Source organism: Anolis sagrei, chromosome 6 (genome assembly GCF_037176765.1).
Source record: "Anolis sagrei isolate rAnoSag1 chromosome 6, rAnoSag1.mat, whole genome shotgun sequence".
Taxonomy (NCBI): domain Eukaryota; kingdom Metazoa; phylum Chordata; class Lepidosauria; order Squamata; family Dactyloidae; genus Anolis; species Anolis sagrei.
The window spans coordinates 86,637,978-86,661,611 of record NC_090026.1 but is presented as its reverse complement, the minus strand read 5'-3'; the positions used below and the strand labels follow the sequence as shown (position 1 = coordinate 86,661,611).

The following is a 23,634-nucleotide window of genomic DNA, read 5'->3' as shown; positions in this document are numbered from 1 at the left end:
GTGAAATGGACCAACAATGCATGTTGTGTGTGTATATATATATCCCCATATCTTGGCAAAGTTACTTCACAGTTACTATTTTTCCACATGACCAATGATAATGCTGGCAGGGAAAACCTGGACATGTTATAGTGGAAGCAGGTCCTTGGTGAAAAAGAAGATAAAATGGGCCCCTACGTTTACTGGATTCTTCAAATTCTCACTCTAGTGCTTAGCTTCTGTACAGGTTGAAAAGCAGAATGCATTGACAGAAGTAAGACTTTTAAGTTATAATGCTCTGCTCCTACCCCAAACTCTGTGAGTCAATTCGAGCACCCAATTAATTTCAGCTACAAGACTTGTTGTTGTTGTTCATTCGTTCAGTCGTCTCCGACTCTTCGTGACCTCATGGACCAGCCCACGCCAGAGCTCCCTGTCGGCCGTTACCACCCCCAGCTCCCTCAAGGTCAGTCCAGTCACTTCAAGGATGCCATCCATCCATCTTGCCCTTGGTCGGCCCCTCTTCCTTTTGCCTTCCACTTTCCCCAGCATAATTGTCTTCTCTAGGCTTTCCTGTCTCCTCATGATGTGGCCAAAGTACTTCAACTTTGTCTCTAGTATCTTTCCCTCCAGTGAGCAGTCGGGCTTTATTTCCTGGAGGATGGACTGGTTGGATCTTCTCGCAGTCCAAGGCACTCTCAGAACTTTCCTCCAACACCACAGCTCAAAAGCATCGATCTTCCTTCGCTCAGCCTTCCCTAAGGTCCAGCTCTCACATCCGTAGGTTACTACAGGGAATACCATGGCTTTGACTAGGCGGATCTTTGTTGCCAGTCTGATGTCAAGACTTATCCAGGGCAAAATACTGCTATTAATTATGTTCTGAGAGCGACACCATCAGAACATGATTCCCTCAGGATAATCCAGAAAGTATTTGGTGTAGTCCTCCATATCGTGTCCTCAGCCCACTGAAGGACATAGGGAGAGGTTGAAAAAAGAATGGGAAGAAGGAAAATTTATTGCACAAACGGTTTAGGATCTCACAAATAATCAGAAAAAGAGATGGCGTTGAAGTGGAAGTATTAGGGATGAGTTGAGAAATGACAAGGACCAAGAAAATGATGTGAGAACAGATTGATCACATCTACCATTTATCTAGCTGGCTGAAAAACTTCAAGAGTACAAATGTCACCACCACCTACAGATCACCAATTCTGCTGTAGAAACATCTTTTCTTCTCATTACCGTCTCCTACTTATGAGTCTCTCATGCTTTGACATTTTTATAGCATTTTTATCCCACTGCTCTGGGTCCATTCTATGAAATCCCATGATTCAGTTTCATTGGTTTTGTAGTTTTGTGCATTTTCAGCCACAGAGCTGTTAGGGTATCATCAAATTTCCAACCCCACACATCTGTAGGATGCAGCCATGGAGGTTAATGTGGAATTATAGAGTTAGTACTAGGTAGTGTGAAAGAGACCTTGGTTGTTCATGAATGAAAGAGGGAAAAAAATCAGGAAAGAGTAGCTCCCACTTAATATTATTATAGCTCTATTTTACAGATCTTGGGGAAATGGCATGCAATCCTCTAGCCTGATAATTCATTTCTACTGACAAGGCATTTAATCTTCTTTGTCTTCCCGTTACACCACCAACTTGCCTAAAAAGTAATGGCATTTAAATATACTGCACTATGCAGTTTTATCATGTTTTACCAAATAGGCTAAAAAGAGATCTGATAGTTTTTAAAGGTCATAGTGTGGTTTTAATAATGAATTTTTTTAAAAAATGTTTTAATTTTAATTTTAATGTTTATTTTATTGTATGTTGTTTTAAAGCATTGAATAGTTGTCTATATGTGATGCCACCTTGAGTTCCCTTTAGGTTTGAGATATGGTATAAATATGGTAAATAAATAAAAATAAATAGTTCATTCTTTAGAATTTTATGTACTTTTTGTCTGAAGGTGAACTGTACTTTTGTTGCCTGCATGGGAAGACAAAGCCAGCAACAATGCAAACAAATGATACATCATGATACCCTGAGGATGTGTTTGTAGCGTTTCTAATGTAGTTAAGAGCATGCTGTTTCCTGGAGAGACAAACTTATTTGAACTACAAAAGAGGTTCAAAATAGAAATAAAACCATCCAAGACTTATTTAAGGCCAAAACACCCTCTGTGAAATCACCCCCATGCCATGACCTTTAATAAAATGAAAACACAATAATGTAAATATACTCTCAGCAGCTTTGTGGAACAAAAAGTCCTTCTCTTTTTCTTTTGCCATTGACATCTCAAACACTGGGACTGCAAAAATACCTTTCATTTCACACAGAGTTTGTTGGAATACTCTATTCTGTGCTGTCAAAATGTCTTCCATAATAATTATTCTGTTTATAGTGGAGTAAGAGTTTTGGCTATTGAAATTTGGCTATTGCAATAATTTTCAAAACTATGTTTATATACTATATCTATATAATAATATCAAATACTCTTGGATTTCATTTATCAGGGGGAAAACACGCTAAGAATTTCTAGGATTTCTGGAAGCTTGCAACATGCAAGTCTTTGTGAAAGTACATTGTAGATGATCAGATTAACTAAAAATATGACATCATGGACATCTCACATGGAGATAACATTTCTAGTCTGGGCACAGCACACTGACTGTGTAGATGATGCCAGTGTTAGCAGGCACCATTGTTCCCAGAAAGACGGAGGCAGACAGGAATCGCGTGGAAACTCCCAGCAGTCCTTTGTGGTTGGGAGCTAACAAAAAAAAAAAAAAACACATGGAGGCTTCAGGCAGTGCTATTGGGCTAAAAGCCTGTCAAGAGGGGCCAGGGTTTAAACAGCTGGTTCACACAAAGCCAGACAGTTTATGGAAAACTTCAGAAGACCAGGTAAGGAGAGCTTTGCTCCCAATGGGCACCATATATAGGCAACCACTGAGATACAAACATCTGGCTTACAAATGATTCATAGTTAAGAACAGGGCAAAGACAATAGGAAAGTGGAAGAAATCTACCCCACAGAAGGGAAAGTTACTACTGAAATAGTTATCATGGGGGAAATGTGTTTTAACTGAAACTTTAACACCAATCCTTGTTTCCACACCAAGCCAGTTTTTAAAAATCCAATTATCACAGGGACAGAAAGTGAGGTGAAATCTTCTGAAAATGGGCACAGGCAGCAAAACAAACACCACAAGGGTGTTAATCTTTCCCTATGGTATCCAAAACAATATCTATCTATCTATCTATCTATCTATCTATCTATCTATCTATGGATGGAGTTACCTTAGCTGTTTATGTCTTTCAGTTTGATGTCTACTTCTTTTATGTGATTAATTCAATGTTGTTATTATTTTGTATTATGTTTTGTTACTTTAATGTATTTGCATTTCTCAGGCATTTAATGTTTACCTTTTTGTGTGTAAACCATCCTGAGTCTCCTCAGGGAGACAGGGCGGTCTATAAATAAATAATTATTATTTTTATATTACCTGGGCCTCCCCATGACCAGCGGGACCTTGCCTGTTAGCAGGAAACATCTTCCCACCCACAGTGAAAAGTGTATGAAAAGTCACTCAGAGCACAAAAGTTCTCCTTTGAACAAGGGTTGGCCTTCCCCTGGGCCATTGTGCACCTCTTTTGTGAGATTGGGCTGATGTTTCGAGCTTTTTTGGGTTTAAGTGTCCAACCTGGGTCCCTCCAATGATTTAGCAAGCAAGAAATCAGTAGTGGCACAATGTTCAAAAGATAGCAGGTCCTAGGATTTCTCACATCCAACTAAGCAGAACATAAAAATTATAAAACATGTGATGTCCTGAGGAATGTACAACAAGCTATTGCATTAATGTTCCTTGAGCAGAATGGAGATTCTGCTAATGGTGTTCAATTACTATGCAAATACCCTGTAATTGCAGTTGTTAAAAGTTGGTCATGGTATTCTGCCATTTGGAGAGAGGGAAAAAAACAGAAATGAGAAATGACTGGTACATGATGCAGGTTAATTGTTAAGAAAGAATGAGCATCAGGTGTCTCTCTCCATCTACAATGCTTACAACGAGGCAAACAGAAAAGAAGAAATGTACATTTTGAAAGCCACATGCTAAAATCTTTGATTTGTTCAATTATGCTCTTGCTGTCTAAGATTAATCAAGCAAGCTAACGATGCAAAAAATTACATTTATAATCCAGTCTGAATACAGCTGTACAGCAAGCAAAGATCTGAGTACTATTGAGGTAAATGGAATTAATGGGCTGTCCCTGGCAATCTCTATATCTATCACTTACTAATTAACATTATTCTGTAAAGAATAATTTATGGTGAGAAAGATATATAGACTAAATAGACTAAACTTTCTTTGGACAATGCTCTTGACTGACAGCCGTACAAGCAGTATCACATAATGTGCCTGGTCTACTTTGTGATATTCTGCCACCTGGCACCAAAATCAGTAAAACTACTGAATGTAATTCATTTTAGCAGTAAGTTATTATCTTCTACAAGGAGGAACTTATGTGGAAAATGTGAGCATCTACTAATAACTTATAATAATAAGTCCAAATATGAGATGCCATAAAATAACAATGATTACATTAAGAATGTAAAAATGCAATGCATTATATTTGGGACAACTTTGCACATTTATGATGTTAGCACTTATATACATAGTCATGATCCTACTGAACCTACATTTGTTTTATTCTCTTTTGGTTTTTACTGCAAATTGACTTTCACATCATTTTATGCTGTTTTTAATTGTGACAATATACTGTTGTAAATTTCCAAAATATAGAAGCGATGAGGGCTTACAGTTAACCAGTTTCATTAGTTACTTGAAGTGTCTTTTAATAAAAAAGGAGAGTGATGTGTAACAAATTAGAAAATGGAATCCAATTTACTCGTAGAGATAGTTAGTTGTCTTATGAAAAGGAGACCTACTTTGTTATTGTTGCACTTCTGCTTTTGGGGTGTTTGGGCTGGTTTAGATGTAATATTTTGTCAATGTACTAAAACAACATGGCTAACTATGGGGGTAATGTACTTTGACTTGAGTAGGTGCTATTTGCTATTCCATTTTAGGTTTAAGGCAACAACATGTCTTGTGGTTGTCCTAAAGAGAATAGTTGACCTAAACAGGGATTAGAATCCCTGCATTTGAATGGAATTGTCAATTTACATACTTGCTGGATTGCTGTACTGTAGAAAACAAAAATAATCTTTCCAAAATTAGATACCTCTGTCTAGTGTTTCATTCAGTCAGTAAATGCTCACATACCTCGTTTCATAAATATTTCCAGTCAAGGTCTATTTCCCTTAAACTCCATCTGTTTTCATATTTGGGCATATGGAATATTTGTGCCAAGTTTGGTCCAGATCCATCATTGTTTGAGTCCACAGTGCTCTCTGGATGTGGGTGAACTATAATTCCCAAACTCAAGGTCAATACCCACCAAACTTTCCAGTTTTTTCTGTTGGTCATGGGAGCCCTGTGTGCTAAGTTTGGCCCAATTCCATCATTGGTGGAGTTCAGAATGCTCTTTGATTGTAGGTAAACTATAAATCCCAGCAACGACAATTCCCAAATGACAAAATCAATTTTTTGAGTGGAGGACATAAATTGGACTGTTAGGTGTCTTGTGTCCAAATTTGGTGTCAATTCCCCCAGTGGTTTTTGAGTTCTGATGGTAGCACGAACTAACATTACATTTTTATTTATATAGATGGGAAAATGAAATTGTGGGTTGCAGTTGTAATGTATGTAATAATATGGTATTCACCATCAAATCTGAGGTGCCTTTCTGCTTCACTAAATATTACTACCCAGCTTACCCAGAAGTGCAAAATTATCTCCTCAAATGTTCTTCCAAAGGCAACATGTTATAAGAACGAACAGAATATTATTGAAACCCTAACAAGTAATGATGTTATTAGTCATTACAGTATTCTTAGAAATAAAATTGTTCTTTTTGCCTACAGAAAATATGTGTCATAGTCAACATAATTTCAGCTAACCTGCTATCCAAGGTTGGTAATGAAAATTTAAGATGAATTATTCACTTCTACTAAAATGAAATAAAATATTCAAATAGTTAACCACACAGAGTTATACCGTAATGATACTAATTTTCTATTTACCTTTCAGATATTGGTTGAACGGAAGCAATACAGCCACAATGATTTTTTTAAATTAAAAAGTTTAGAATATCAGCAAACCCTGTGCTTTTTTTCTTTATGATACTATCAAAACCAAACATGAATAGTTATTGTCAATATACATGGTAAATAATTAAATATTTTTGGTTTAACATAATTTGTCATTTGGCCAAACATTTATGATTCTGTAAAAATACTGAGGCTGAAATGGATCCCCAAGTTGAGATATGCTATCTCTTAAGGCAACACTACACATTACATTCAAAGTATAGTTTTGAATAAAGTATATACTTTATGGTGATGCGTGAACATTTTTAAACAGATGCCTGAGACAGAGAAAAATAAGAATGTGGACTACAATTCTTATTGTGATTTTGGCCCAGGAAATGAAGGGTTCTTCAGATGTGATTAGATTGCAGCACCCATCAGCCTTAGCCAGTAAAGCCAGCAGAAACAGATGGTGGGAGCTGCAATCTGACAACATCTAAAAAGCAGTTTCCTGCTAGTTAAGTTTTTATCTCTTTTGCAAAGCTGTTCACAGCAAAAGCTGTACCTTTCTGCAAGCTGTGATTAGAACCAATGTACTTGCCTCCCAGGCCTTGCAAATGGCAGCTTTCTGAGGGACCACACAATGGGGGAAGTGAATTTTATTTGAGAGGGGGGGGGGTACCTATTGCTTCTACTGCATACTCAGTCCTGCTTGGATCTAATATGTGGCTTTGTTGCTGCTGTTAAATGCCACCAAGTTGATATCAACATGTGACATCCCTATGAATGAGAGAACTCACTGTGCTCAATTTTTATTATTTTATTTCATATCCTGTGCTTATCTTATTGTATTATTGTGTTTTGTTTACAGTTTATTTGATGCTATTATCTGTTGTTTGTATTTTACTTTGCTTTATTATAATTGTTGGGCTTGGCCTCATGTTAGCCACCCCGAGTCCCCTTGGGGAGATGGTGGCGGGGTATAAATAAAGTATTATTATTATTATTATTATTATTATTATTATTATTATTTTCTCCTATTCATCCTATAATCAACAGCTCTCAGGAGCCTTTGGTGATGCAAGGGGTTAAGCCCATAGTGTCAGCAGGACTGCTGATGATAGGTCAGTGGTTCAAATCTGGGAAGAGTGGGTTGAGTTCCCTCTGTCAGTGCCAGCTTTGCATTTGGGTACATGAGAGAAGCCTTCCACAAAGATGGTAAGACATCAAACATCTGGGCATCTCCTAGACTACATCCTTGCAGACGGCCAATTCTCTCACACCAGAAGTGACTTGCAGTTTCTCAAGTTGCTCCTGACATGACAAAAAAAAAACCCAGCTCTGCTCAGGTCCTGTAGACTCAGGAATGTGAATTCTTTGACTGAGTCCATCTATTTGGAATGCAGCCTCTTCCTTCTTACTGCCTTCTACCTTACATTATTGTCAGCCATGCCTTCTCATGATATGTTCATAGTACAATGATTTCACATGTTAGCCTTTTAGGCTTTTAGGGAGGAATTCAGACTTGCTTCCCAATTCTGAAGTAAATGAATGCATTAGAGCTCATTAGAAAAGGCTTTTAGCCCCAATGACTATGTTGATGTTTCCCTTCAAAAATTTTTTTGTCCCTGTTAATTGTAATCCTGTTAAGCTACACTCTAATATTTTAATACAGTACATTGCTGGATGTAATGGAGTGGCCTACCCTGAAGGGTTGTTGTATAAGGGATGGTGTAAAAGGCAGAAGCCAGGTGCAGCTTGAGGAAGCTAAGCAGAGCTGAGGGGTAGAGCAATCAGGCAGTCTCCAAGCCAAAAGAGCTGTCTGATTGGCTAATGAAATTGGAGGGAAAAGTTCCATAGCTGGAGATGAGCGGAGCCTGAGGCTAAGGGAAGAAGATGAAGCAGCCATTTTAAGATCAGTTAGGAGATTGCAATGGAAGAAAAGGGAGTTAGGGTTTTAGAAGTGAACAAGAAGGATGAGGAGTTGTGAAGGGAAAGGAAGGAAGAGAATTGGGAACTGTCTGTTATAGGAAAGATACCTCTTTGAGAAATAATAGTTGATAGGCCTCTATAGTGTATAGAGTGCTGTGTAGGAAGGAAGGGAGATTTTTAAAAGTTTTAAAAGATTCCGGTTTGAATTTCTATGTGTGGAACTGTGTGTTAAAGAAACTCAAGATAGATATACTATCCTTTGTAACCAGAAAAGCCTGACAAGTTATCTGCAACCATTACGCTTATTGACTGTTCAAAATAAACAACAATTTCCTGTTTCATTCCAACTGAAGTCTTTGTGTGGCTTTATGAATATTCCATTAAAGGAGGTGGCTTTAAGAAAATAATAAATTGGTGGAACCAAAAGAAATCTTTAACAAATAATTGGAGGTGGCATAGGCAAAATAAAAATATACAGTGGAGGTTTCCCACTGACTGGCTTTGTGTGAGTGAGGGTGTGCATGTGCTTTGATTCCCTCATGGCCTCACCTTGGGCCTTGCCTTGTTGTTTGCCTTTTGTCTCCATGTTGTGAGTAGTGTGCCCGAGGCAGATTCTGCCTCTTGTCCCTCCATTGTTTGTGATAACCGGTGGCAGTTTTTTATAATTGGTGGGATATCCCTAATTGCTGGGACCTACTTCGCTATACTGGGTTATAAAGAAACTGTATATATATACTGGGTTAATATGCAGAGATATAAAATGAAAATTTAGTGTAATTATTTTTAATGCATCTTGTCATTAATATCTTAGATATGTTTGAAATGTTTTCATGTATAAAACGCATTAGGAAGAAAACAAAAGACAGGTAGTCTAAAAACTGCAAATATATTGTTTGCAAAATACAGGAAATATCTTTTTCCAGATGAATGGTGGAGGAAAACCTGCACATATTTCCTACTTTTACCAAACATTTACTGACAGAACAGAGACAATACATTTAAAAGGTCCCATTTCAACTTTCAGCAACCAGCACAAACACCAGTCACAGTTTGTCAAGTTGTACAATTATGGACTAGAAAAACTGTTGGTCTGAAATGATAAACTGCAACTTCATATAGAATAGAAGAGAGACAGATGGCTTTTTTGTGCAGTATTTAAAAATTATGCCGATCCTACCCTATAATATCACAACCATTGTGGCTTAAGAATAATTATTGGTTATTTGATTTATGCCTTTATTTCCCAAATACCAAGGACATTCTAATTTCCTAAAGTTTATCTTCAGACATTCATCCCAATGTTATGTGGCTTACATAATTTTAGAGGGCCACCCGCAGAATTTCTAAACAGAAGTAGTTAATGCTTTCAGCTCTGTTTAATACAGTGTCTTCCAATGATAATTCCAACTTTCTTCTTCATGGTAAACTTTTCCAAATTGGGTTTCTGCCTATTTAATTGAAAAGCGGAAGAGGCATATGTTCTGCTCAAACAACTGTGTGAAGTTCAAAGTATCATATCTAAACAGTCTACAATCTCTCATGCCTTCAAGGCACTGCACTCTTAGAAACGACTCCTTAATTTGAAGCAAACATAAAACTTTAATTTATTGAAATGTGCTGCTGCTTTTTTTTTAATGGGAAGGCAATTTCTATGTACCCAGTGCAGAATAATGTCAAGGCTTAATTAAAAGCAGTCATCCACATATGAACTTCATCCGTAGTTATACTTGTACCATGTTCCAGCTGCAGAGGGAAAATGGATGGATTAAAAGCCACTAGTATATACTAGTATACTGTGGGTATGTGTAATGGCAGCTCCACTGGCTGACAGCCTTCTTACAGGCTAAATACAAAGTGATGGTTATTACCTATAAAGTCCTAAAGAGTTCATGCCCAGTCTATCTGATAAACCGCAGCTCCCTTTATAAACCACCTTGGGCACTGCAATCAGCAGAAGAGGCCCTGCTCTCAGTCTCACCCCCATCCCAAGTACGGTTGGTGGGAATGAGAGAGGGGGCCTTCTTAAAAGTGGGAAGGGTCTTTTCTATCTGTTGACTTCTTGTCCCTGAAGTTCTTATAGAGATGTTTCATGTTGATGATATTTATTTCACTATTGTTATGTCCATGTTCAAGAAAATAAAGGTATCACATTTAAAAACAATCTTTAGGCATATGGAGGTGAAAGATCTAGGAGACTTGTTTTTGAGAAAAGGCTGAAATTATTATTTCAAATGCAAATGTAAAATTTGTTTTTACTGTTTGGTTTACTTCACATGAAATAATTCTATGCTTGGAAGTTGATTCATGATTAGATCACATGAATACTTTAATTTCCCAAGTATTACTGAACTGCCAGTGTTAAATGCTACCAAACTGTCAGTTGTCAACTACAGTGAAATGCTTAGAATAATTGCATGCCAACTGGAAAATTGTAATACCACCGCGTGTCAACTCTTACTAAAACTGCTAAAACCTCACAACACCCAAATGTATTTGCTGTCACATATCTAAAACATTCAACTACTAAGTACAAGTGTGGATACTAAAATCAAGTATCAGATTTCAATTAAATAAACATGCAGTGTAAAGCAGTGAAGGTAAATAGCAAATATTTGCATGACTATTTGAAGCTTGACAGCTTCCTGCTGATCAAAACAAAGAAAAAAACCCGCAAAGAAACTGTTTGAATTGGCTGCAAGCATGTAACTATTTCTAGCACTGAATTTCAGCAGTAAATTGTACTAAATTTATTCAAGCAAGTGAAATAATGCACATGCTCAACCTTAACAAATTATTTGTGTGAGAGTAATTTTAATAATGTTGATAAAAAAACTTTCCAACATAATAAACACATTATTTCCCTTGCTACAAAATCTGGCTTTTTAATTAGTAGATGGCATCAAAAGAACCTATTTAATTAGTCTTTGCCATTTTTTTTCCATTTTGTACCAAGCCATAAAAACTCTAGCTCAACATTTGGGGTGTATACAAGATACCTCTAATATGCACACAGAGCTATGTATAACTAAGAACGCTTTCACAAACTTCAGTGCTAGAAAAAAAAACAATGCGAATAATGTCTGTGTTCATTTCAGGTCTTAACAACCCCCCCCCCCCCTTCCTTTTTTGAATGCAGTTAGAATTTTATTTTGACTACAACCTCCTCTCCCATTCCCCTTGATTCCCCTGAGTGGTCAAGCCCAACTTTTCTAGGCTTTTCTCATGCTTTGGACTTGTCACTACAATATTTCAATTAATATTTTAAAAGGTGCTGGATATCTGTTTCAGAAAATAGTCAGCCATGCTCTGAGGGATATCCTGATACATAGAGAAACAAGGTTTGTCAGCAACTGAGATACAAGTGACACTGATGAAATCTGACAGCTGTACCAATCAGCCTTAGAGTCATTCCTGAGTGATGCTTTCCAAGTCTTCAAGGTGGTTCTTGATTTATTCCATATCTGAAATTTTAATGTGTAAACCAAAGGTAAAGGTTTCTCCTTGACATAAAGTTTAGTTGTGTCCAACTCTGGGGGGCAGTGCTCATCTCTATTTCTAAGCCAAAGAGCAAGCATTGTTTGTAGATACCTCCAAGGTAATGTGGCCAGCATGATTGCATGGAGCGCCATTACCTTCCTGCTGAAGCGGTACCTACTGATTTGCTCACATTTGAATGTTTTCAAACTGCTAGGTTGGTAGAAGCTGGGGCTAACAGCAAGAGTTCACCTTGCTCCCCGGATTTGAACCACTGACCTTTTAGTCAGCAAATTTAGCAGCTCAATGGTTTAACCCACTGTGCCACATAGAGTAGGCAAAATGCCACTTTCCCATTGTAAGAGTATTGCAATCTCAATGGTAAGGAAGTCTTGGGGATGCAAAGTAGAAACAACTACCCCTAGTGCAGAGGTGCAAGAGAGCCCTCTTGGTTAGTAGTTTGGGCACTGGACTATGATTCCGCAGACCAAGGTTTTAATCCCTGGTTGGCCATGGAAACTCACTGAGTCACACCTTGTCTCAACCTTAAAGGAAGGCAAATAAGAGTTCAAATTTCTAACATTATAGTGCAACACGTTGAAAAATATTCATATCTACAACTCTTATATTTGGTGTGCTTGTATTCCTTTGGTCACTTTACCTGCCCATGTTTTTTGGATGCCAAAACTCTCCATTCAGCCGAGGTCTTAAGTTACTACAATTATTATTTTGAAGAGGCAATTTGTCTGTCCCTCATCCCCTTTCCTCCTACCATAGCTACTTCCCTGTAAACCATATGCATGTATACTGATCAGAAAGGCACATTCAGGCTGTCATGACTGCAACTCTCTTGAATAGAAACATTCATACATTTTTCCTGAACTTTATAAGTCAAGGACAGGAATTGTGTGACCCTTCATATGTTGTTGGGCTGTAGGGCCAGCATAGATAATCGTGAAAAGCATTTCCACAGCATCAGGGAAGCTGCATGATTGCCACTCCTAGGTAGTGGTAACACAAATAATTTTACTTGATTTCCACTTTTTACTAGCTCTTAATCACTGTGCCATCAGTACTGTTTATTCTAGCTGGGAGTATTTACACAATCAAGCACAGTTGAAGGTGTTCAGTTGCAAAAATGCTGCATTATAAACACAGAACTGGGTTTCCACTAGTTACTATACTGGAACAGAAAAGCATTTTGTCCACACATCAAGTGGCCACCTGACAATGGAAATTACAATTTCAGATTGGACTAATTGAGTCATTTAGAGCAGAGTTTCTCAAACTGTGATCCTCCAGATGTTTTGGATTTCAGCTCCCACAATTCCTAGCAGCTGGTACGCTGGCTAGGATTTCTGGGAGTTGAAGTCCAAAACACCTGGAGGAGCACAGTTTGAGAAACACTGAATAAGATAATCTTTCTTTGATCCACTGCCATTTGTATTGTTCACATGGAAGGAGTCAATTTGCAACCTGGGGTGGAGAACATGAAAGAGAGAGAGGGGGAGAGAGGGGGAGAGGGAAGACGTAACAAAGAATGTGTGTAAGACTGCATGTGTGTGAGAGAGAAAGATAGAGAGGAAGTGTGCACAAAAAGATAATAAAAAAGAGTAGATCTGACTCAATCCACAATTGCTTTCAGCTTTGCCTGATAACAGTATGCAGCTTTAGAAAAGATTACACTCAAATTCACATGAGCTTGTGAATTTGGTTTCATAGTAAGTTTTCAGAAAAGGTTTGGTTCCAAGGTGTAATTTCAGATATTGAGATGAGGATGAGGGCATTATAACATAAGAATTATGCTCCACAAAATGACTTCTGTCCCAAATTGGTAGTATTGTAGCAAGTTAAAACCAAGCATTTAGAAATACAGTTATCCAAAGAAAAGGAGGAGACAATATTACCAAGGGAATAGGAATATAGCAAATAAAAGAGTTCTAGATGTGAATGATAGATCAAGAAAAAATATTTGAAGGATAGAATTCTTACTTGTTGTGGGCAAGGACAACAATTTTATTTTGCTCTCCATAGTTAAATCTTGCTTTTATCACACTGTTGCCTCATCCAGTGAATTTTAAGGGTGCGACAGATGATGCTGCCTTCCCAGTACAACTCCTTTATGCCACCAGTTTCCCATTTTTCCTTTAATATCTTGAGAAAGATGCTGGTGGGGGGGGGGGGGGGTCAGGGCAGTGTTTTCTTATTGCCAGATTCTAATTCCTCCATTTAGCAATACCACTGAATGGTGGCTAGAGCTTGATAGGTACACTGGCTCTTCTTATACTATGGCCCTATGCTTCAACTTCTATTATTTAATAAATTACTGTATATACTTGTTTATAAGCTTAGAAATTTTAACAGAAAAATCAATTGAAAAACCTAGGTCAATGTAAGTACTATATCTTAATTCTTTATTTTGGAAGGAATTATTTCCTTCTTTGAGTAGAGTGGCAAAAGGTAAGAGCTTAGTTCATCCTGGGAGGATCTAAAAGAAGTACCAATCCTCTTTCTGCTATGGTGCTATTTTTGGCCTTTTTAATGTTCCTCCCCTAAAGCAGTTCTGATGTTTTACTCTCTCAATTAATTGAATGACTCTCAACTATTGCACATATATCAAAATCCATAACTTTAGACCCTTAGTGTACTTATACACAAGTATTTACAGCATTATAGTTGGCTCATTGTATCAATGGAATTAATGATTAATGGCTTGAAAATATTCCAAAAATATATATCCAAACTTTGGGTTTGCCAATTTAGATAAGGAACATCAATTTATTATGTCATTGAATATAATGGAACTTGAGCATTCATGGATTCTGGTATCTACAGGAGGAGGGGATATCCTTGAATGGAACCCCGGTGGATACCAAAGGCCCATTGTAATAAGAGACAAGTTTTCAAGTGGATCCTTAATTACAAACTATAGCTCAATCTATATTTATCACAAAAAAGACCTCTAAAATGTTCTCCTTTTGGGTCTTCTAAATGAGAAAGTCAGTATCCAAGTTTTAATGTTTTCAGAGGGAAAGAATACTTCTTTTCATTCACTCTCTTTTCAGATCATTAATTATTTTATGATAGGATGGATATCTAATCAGCCCCAAATATGCATTATGGATTTTTTCTATTCTTTTTTGTCCAACCTCGGCCTTTTAGCTATGCTATTTTGACACAGGATAGTACAGCACATTAAACAAGGCAGCTACTACTCCGTCACACAAAGAAAATAAGATTAATAAATCATTCCACAGCAAGTTGTACAATATATTAGCAGTACATTTCTTAGCAAATATTAGTCTATTCAAAAGGGCAACAAGCTCTGGTGTTGTCCGCTCAAGGTGGGTACGCCAAATCCTTCTAGCCCATCTTCTATAGTAATAGTGCTTGAAACTAGCAAAAAGCCCTGTTAGGAGTAGGAGCCTTACATTTACTGTTAAAGGCTACTGAAATATTGGTAGATGTTCTGCGTCCCTTATTCATATCATGTACCGTGATGGCTAATGGCAGTAGTAATGCTTCCCCCCTTTTATTGACAAATACTTTGTTTTTAGTGATCATGCATTCATTTTTTAAATAAAGAAGATAACTGACTTGTAGAATTCATCATCATGGGACATTCAGGATAGTGTGATGACCACTACCACAAAAAGGCCTTGATTTGACAAGTTTGCAGGAAATGGGGTTTTAGACTGAATGGTGGCTAAGAATAGAAAAACATTATCCAGAGTCAGCAGACTTACTTCTCCAAGCAGTAGACTTACAAAGTTAGTCCCTACCTCTTTTGAATCTTCTCTACTCAGAGCCAGCCCTGGCATTTTTTTGGATATAACTGAGTTGCAGAACTGTGGCCAAGAGATGTGCATGTTCTTGTTCTGAAACTATATAGAAAAGGGAAGAAAAGTTGGAACAAAAATTCTTGAAATAGCACAAGCGAATGCAAAGGTCTAAATCATGAAAATGTCTGTTTACTCCAATTTATATTCAACAAGTACCTGATTTGTTTTTTTTTAAATGTATTATCTGATGAAATGTGATACATTCATTAAAAAAACATAGCATATCTTACATAATATCTCTCTTACATGGCATTCCCACAATCCCTTCTCCACTGTCGTATTATTTCATGGAATGAGAAATCTCAAAAATATTCCCTTCTTTGATATGTATTGAAAGAGAAGGCCTGCCAAAGCTTTGTTTTGGCATTGTTATACAACAAGAACAAAAAAAATTACTCATGCTTTACATGTACTCCTGGGCAAAGAGCAAAAACTTATTTGTTCTTCTCTCTGCAATAGTTGTTTACAAAAGAGTAATTTAAAATGAAAATTATTCATCAGGACATGATGTAATAATGCCCACACCCTCCTCAGCTAATCCTGTGAGAAAGAGGAGAATAGCATGGAAAGAGGAAGCATATGCTGTTCTCCTCCATTACAACAGCAAGACTTTGGACTTACATTCAGGGCTGAGAAATGATAGAACTGTAACTCCCAGAATCTTCAATGAACATGAATATCAGGGTTTTGGGGCAATTTTGTGAACTTCTGGGAGTTTCAGTCCAAAAAGTAATCTTCCCAAACCTTGTATTTCTGGTACAGTATTGGAAGTTTATTCCAATATCATACTATATCTTTATTATGATAGTTTTCTGCACAAGGCTGGCTTATATATAATTTGCAATGATTCTCCACTGCATCTGAAAACAAACATTAGCTGTCATTACAATGATAGAGGTGAAATGACAGTATACATAAATGTAGCACACCATAGCACATTTCACTGATTTATGCATTAACAATTAAACCAATTTGACTCACTGAATGTTTAAATGCAGCTATATAAAGACAGTACACTAAGGTTAATTGTGCGCGTAATAAAGTATCACATATGCCGTGCTAGTTTATTTCTATTTCCCTGTATCTTTAACTGAGCTGCTCAATAGATTATCAAGGTCAGTTTCAAGTAATCTGTGTCAGTGCCGTATCTGCTACAGAAGCTCTTGGTGGAAAATATGTTTATATATTCACTTACCTATTTAAACTGTTTAGCTGACAGTGTGGCACAATATTTTGACAAAAGCACAAAACAGCAAAACTCAACCCAATAGGCAAATAACAGTTACTCAGCCCACTGCCAGGCTATTATGTCATAGCTTCCCAAATTGAACTTGTAACATTATACATTATGATTTTCTTGTATGTCTTCAAATCATTTTCATCTTAAGGCAAACTCTAAGACAAACCTATCACAGGGTTTCTGGGACTGTGTGTAACTTGCCCAGGATCATACATTAACATTAAACTACATTGTCAATTTTAAGTTGTCAATTTTAATCCGCATTTCATTAATGGATTTTAACTTGTATTATAACTCTGTGTATCTTCTTGTATGTCTTTTAATAGTTTTATCTCTTGTTTTAATGATTATGCATCCCACCTCAGGCTGCAGAGTAAGGGGAGTAATAAATGTATTGTTGTTGTTGTTGTTGTTGTTATTATTGAACTTCCCCATTTTAGAGAGATGTTGTATTCCTTCAAAACCATCAGGATTTGAAACCCCATTCCTTGTCCTCAATGTGGCCTTTTCTCCATTAGTTCTTCCCTAAACCAGACTATTTCAACCTAAACTGCCCTGAGTCCCTTCGGGAAGAAAGGGGTAGGTAATAAATAAAGTTGTATTGTTATTATTTTACTGACACAAAAACAAAGTATGTCACATCAAACAAGATCTATATGATGGATTTCGTATCTCAAAATCACAAGTTGAACACTTCCCAAGCATCTAGGACTGTGTGATTTATTATTGTTGTTGTTATTATTATTATTATTATTATTATTATTATTAACCCAAACTGTGAAGTACAAGGTAAACAGTGTCCCGGGAAACCTCCTGGAATAATACAGTGTGGAATTTATGGAATGATTTTTCAAGCAATAGTTCAATAGATAAGAGTCAGTGTGATGTTGCCTTTTGCTTTTATTTTTTGCTACCATAGATTTCATATAACTATAAGATAATAACATACATCCAAGTTCTGGGAGTGGATCAGGGGTCAAGCTCTGAAGCTGAGGTTAATAATTTATGATTTAAAAAAGAGAGAGAAAAGCCAAGATCTCAATAAAGGTAAGTGAAGCACTGAAGTTTTGGAGTCATTTTCTCAACCATTTCCAGCCATTTTGTTTCATTGGCCTCTAAATGAAGTTTACGGTTGGACAACACATTTTAAACTATCAAATTCTGGATATTAGTTTGATTCGATTTTACCTCCTCTTAAGTGCAATTTTGTGCCCTTGTAAATTTAACTGTTTTAGACAGCATTAATTGCTTCACTTAGAAACATTGAGAGCTGTAATATTTAGACTGATTGGTAAGTACAACATTCATTTCATCCAATAAGGGCTGCTTGAATTGCTGAGGAACTTTTAAAATGACAATATTAACAACTAAGTACAATTTTACAAAGGGAGCTGTCAATACTCGATATCCTCAAATCCAATGGGTTTTTAATTGCAAAGCACTTACACACTTTGGGCATTCATTCCGTGCTGTTTATTGGCAATTTCCCTTTAATCTCTCACCCCAGCCCCCGGCTAATGTCAATATATTCAAAACTACACCAGCTTTTTGCTGGTGGTACAAAATAACACCTTTTTTCCTCCAAAAACAAAACAAAACATTATTTTCAAGATTTCTTGTTCATTTTTTTAAAAAGCCTTACATGAAACTTAGAATTGTGTGCAGTTATGAGATACGTTCAGCAACAATTAAGAATGATTTCATACTTTGCCTCTAGAGATTAGGCCATAAATGAATAAATAAATATAGTTCAATTAATTTCAAAGCAAAATGTCTCCAATAAAATAAAACAATGGGAAAAGTTTTTTTCCAAAGGTGTCACACTGCATTTAACTTCCTTGCAATTTTCTCGTTCTAACGTCTTTGCAACTTTGTGAAGATTAAAGTTTTTTCATGTGATTTATTGCCTAAGTATTCATAAATATCTGTCAAAAGTGTATTTATTATATTAACATTAGTAAGGTACCAGTTTCTCCTCAAAAAAGTGCAAGGAAGCATATCTTGTCTCATATTTTTAGCCCTAATTTATGCAGGTACTGTACTTTGATTAATATAAAGATATTTTTAAATATATATATATCCAATACCTTTCAATTTGACTTACTGTGTTATGTGAAACTCTTGTTCCATCAAGCTTTTTCAATGCTCTTAAGGGCCAAAGAGACCAATTAAACATTTTATGAAATGACTCCAAACTGATAATTGTTCAAGTCATATCCCCAGTATTAAGATTTTAAAGGAGTCATTTTATTTGGATATTAACTTTTATCCAAATAGGTGTTGATATCTCAAGTTGGGAACTTAGAAAGTCCATGAACTGATAAAAAGAAGGTTCAGATCTTCTAATATTCAGAACATCCAAGAGTCAGTAGACTGTATCCAGACCTAGTTTGAGTAAATGCACTGTAATTAATAGGACTTGAATGATTAATTGCCCAATTGTTTTTATTAGTCTGCTCTAAACAAAATAAATTGAGATCCAACTCAATTTCTGACACTCCGTTTTCCTACTGCCCTGAGTCTTAGCTTTTTCAGACTTTTCTCTGGTGTGTATTGGTACTTCCTGAGATAAAGACCATGATACTATTAAAAGAGAAGATGTTGCCAGCAGACTTATGTGACAATAACAAAGGTCAACAGTCTCAGCATTTGGCTAAGAACTTTTCAAATGTGTTCTCCAAGAAGATAAGGATATCATGCATGGTCCAGCAGGGCAGAGTCCTAAAGTAATGATTGAATTCAAGGTTAAGTTCATACTGTAGGCTTTGCAGATTTGTGGACTGCAGATCTGTGATTTCCAGCAACGATGAATTGACATGCCCCATATCAATAAATGGCAGTATCATGAACACTGACAGTGAAGCACGTGCTTTCACATTGCCGCCATTTAATAATATGGGGAGTTTTGTTGAAGGCTTTCATGTCTAGAATAAGTGGGGTGTGAGTAGTTTCCAAGTTGTATGGCTGTGTTCTAGCAGCATTTTCTCCTGATATTTCTGATACTTAGAAATATTCTTTGCTGCTCTCTTTCAAGCTCAGGAAGCCTTTATTTCAGGAAGTAAAAAATGAAAATAATAAATGAAGCTGGGCACAGAATATTATTTGAAAACACAGAAATTCTGGACCACTCTGACAATGATTATGTCAGACTAGACAGAGAAACCACTGAAGTTCACTAGCACATGGACAATTTCAACAGAAAGGAAGAAACCATGAAATGAACAGCATTTGGCTACCAGTATTTAAAAACACTAGAATCAAGACAATGATTGGAGCCCCCAGTGACGCAATGGGTTAAACCCTTGTGTCGGCAGAACTGAAGACCAACAGGTCACAGATTCGAATCCTGGGAAAGTGTGGATGAGCTCCCTCTATCAGCCCCAACTCTCCATTGCGGGGACATGAGAGAAGCCTCCCACAAGGATGATAAAACATCAAAACATCTGGGCATCCCCTGGGCAATGTCCTTGCAGACAGCCAATTATCTCACACCAGAAGCGACTTGCAGTTTCTCAAGTCGCTCCTGACACACACACACACACACACAAAAAGACAGTGACTAATGAACACCACCCAGACACAGGAGGTCTCTAGGCAGTAGTCACATGCATGAAATTCGTTCCTCCTATTTCATTCATGTCTTTCATGTCTTCCATTTCTTTGGAAGCATGAAACAGGAAGCCCCCTCCACACTCGGAAATCTGTTCAACACAAAAGCCTGCTTTTGTGTCATGCCGAAATTGCATCCGAGGCTGTAGTTGGGCAGGCCTGTAGATAGGTTGCCCAACTCTGGGCCCCGAAAGTACAAGACTACTGACAATAAGCAATCAAGGGCCAGTGAACACCACCCAGATGAAGGATGTCTCCAGGCAGCAACAATTCAAAGAGAACAAAGGCCAGGCTACTTCTACTCAAATACCTTCACTAATTGACTATGCTAACTTTATGTTTACTCATATACTAATGGATGCAATCCCGATCAACACATTCAAATCTAGCTTGCTCATTGCACCCTTTACACTTGTTCAACAAACAATGGTTCTTTTCTCCCACCCTGGACATTCCACAGATATATATACTCCACTTGCTTTACTACCATCAGATCCTCTGAAGAAGCCAGCCACAGATGAAGGCAAAACATCAGGGGAAAATGCTGCTAGAACAGTGGTTCTCAACCTGGGGTCCTCAGATGTTTTTGGCCTACAATTTTCAGAAATCCTAACAGCTGGTAAACTGGCTCGGATTTCTGAGAGTTGTAGGCCAAAAACATCTGGGGACCCAAGGTTGAGAAGCACTGTGCTAGAACATGGCCATACAGCCCAGAAACCACACAACACCCCAATATGGGGTGCAATTATTCTTTTTTTGGACATCCACAGTGGGTCCTGAGACTAAACCCTCACAGAATTGGAGAGGCCCACTGTATTTAATTGATCAAAATGTTGTCCTACACTGTCTCTTACTCTTGCATTCAATTCTTATTAGAACAGTAACTGCTTTTCTTATTGAAACAGTACTGGCTGTATGCAGTGATAAGCAACTATTTAAGTCAACATTGTGTAGTGAATCTTCATGAGAATTGTACCCAAACCAGGGTGTTTTTTCCCCAAAATAAATCAGTTCAGCTATTTATTCTCAGTGAATGTGGATTATTTGAAAGCAAAATAAATCCTACCTGGGTTCACTTTGCAAGCCACGGAGTGTCAAAGGTATGATTTCAATTATGTGAAATAATGCTTCATGATGGGTATCTTCATTAAAACCCATGGCTGGATTATTCTTGATAAATAAATCTCCCAGATACTCTTCTTGTTTGCATTTCGTGGCTATGCGGTAGAACGACCTTATGTAAATGCCACTGTAGCAGTTTTGCTCACAGGTGTAGCCAAATTGCTTTTCTATAAATGTCATTGCAATGATTACTTCCCTCCCCTGCTTCAAAGTACACTTAGAAGCCACCGCAATAACCTTAATACTGCATCTAGCAAAAAATATAAATGGGGCACACACAGAGAACATCACATGTGGTTTTGCTGAAGCAGAATGTTCGTAAATAGTCTCATGTGCGATGTTAGGGGATCAATAAATATATCTGATGGGTCGTGGATATTTATTAGTAAAAGTGTGAGAAGGAGAAGATTTGAAACATACATTTCAATCCTAGTCCATTTATAACAAGATACATAATCAATAATTATGCTTTTAAGCATACAAAAATATATTATAGGCCTGAGATTTATTTCCCCACTAGTTTCTGCAGAGTGTTTTTAAGGTGTAAAGTGCTCTGAAGTCATTCCCTGTTCTTTACATTACGAAAGATATACAGCTGCAACAAAAATGCAGAGAAGACTCAGGCACGCACCCAGTGCCTTCCATTTCTGCTGGCATTATGTTCTAAATATCTTCAGCACACAGAAGTTGTATACTATGTGCAGCTCTGGAGGCCATAAGGTGGTGGAGGAATGGGAATACAGCAGGGTGTTTCCTATGCTCCCTGCAATGGATATATGATATTGCAGTGACTGGTCTTCTAATCCCTTCATCATTTTCTAGCTCTGGGGGAGTGAGGGTAATGTACCTTTTTCCAACACTGATGCTTCACCGATTGCCTTCTTTGCACATGTTGCATGCTTATATGTAACCCCCCCCCCCAATTGCTCTAAGCTTACTCATTCAGGCATAGAAAGATTTCAAATTTTCAAATTTTTAAATGCTACCACACAAAATCGACTGCTCATTGGAGGGAAGGATACTAGAGACAAAGTTGAAGTACTTTGGCCACATCATGAGGAGACAGGAAAGCCTAGAGAAGACAATTATGCTGGGGAAAGTGGAAGGCAAAAGGAAGAGGGGCCGACCAAGGGCAAGATGGATGGATGGCATCCTTGAAGTGACTGGACTGACCTTGAAGGAGCTGGGGGTGGTGACGGCCAACAAGGAGCTCTGGCGTGGGCTGGTCCATGAGGTCACGAAGAGTCGGAGACGACTGAACGAATGAACAACAACAACACCACACAAAATATAGTTCACCAGGATGAGGGAAAGAGTCTTCTCAATGGTGACTCCCCCGGCTTGGGAACACCCTCCCCAGGGAGATTAGGCAAGCTCCCACACTGTCCTCCTTCTGTAGGGACCTGAAGACTTGGCTCTTCAAACAAGCTTTTGAGAATGCCTAGTCCCTATATGATATGTGTTTTATTTAGTTGTATTATATATTGTGTTTTATTTCATATCTTGTTTTTAGACACCTTGCGCCTTGTGCAAACCACCGTGGGTCCCTTCCGGGAGATGGTGGTGGGATACAAGAATAAAGTTATTATTATAATTAATTGAAAGACAACAGGATTAGTACACAGCAAACAAGATTATATGCTGGTTATTTTATTGGATCACACGTTGGACACTTCCCAAGTATCTAGGACTGTGTGATGTACCGGCGAATAATGCATGTAGATCTGAGTAGGGTGGCCTTTTGCAGCTGACACATGATAATTTTGTCAGTGCTGATTGTGTTTAAGTGCAGGCGAAGGTCTTTAAGCACTGCACCCAGTGTGCCGATCACCACTGGGACCACCTTTACTGTCTTGTGCCAGAGTCTTTGCAGTTCGATCTTTAAATCCTCGTATCGTGTCAGCTTTTCCACTTGTTTCTATTATTATTATTATTATTATTATTATTATTATTATTATTATTATTAGGCACATCCAGACTGATAGAAAAGTCCCGGAGTTTGTTCCTCTTCTTTCGAAATCATACTGGGTTAAAATAAAACCATCTAGGAAGCTGGTATAAAAACATCTCTGATTGTACTACGAGCTAACAGAAGATATTCTGGTATAAACAGAATATGTATGGATATCCAAAATAAAATCAAAAAATAAACTCTGGGCCTTTTAAATCAGTCTGGATGTGTCCTCTGTCATTAATGAGAGTTGGATGTAACTGAAGTAAACTATACAATTATTCCATCAGAGAGTGTATCAATGGACCCCTCCCTTTTCTCTATTGAAC

General features: G+C 37.5%; 1 protein-coding gene across 6 annotated transcripts in view; it reads right to left on the bottom strand.

Annotated features, from left to right (window-relative positions):
* Window positions 1–23,634, bottom strand: part of ZNF385D (zinc finger protein 385D) — a 460,114-nt gene that overhangs the window by 113,499 nt on the left and 322,981 nt on the right. For 4 of the 6 annotated variants that reach the window (XM_060781941.2, XM_060781936.2, XM_060781938.2 and 1 more), the window contains one exon: window positions 15,324–15,425. The exons of the other annotated variants lie outside the window; for them this stretch is intronic. In XM_060781941.2, the coding sequence (XP_060637924.1) occupies window positions 15,324–15,425 (102 nt within the window). The remainder of the gene's footprint in view (window positions 1–15,323; window positions 15,426–23,634) is intronic. 6 annotated transcript variants of the gene reach the window in all.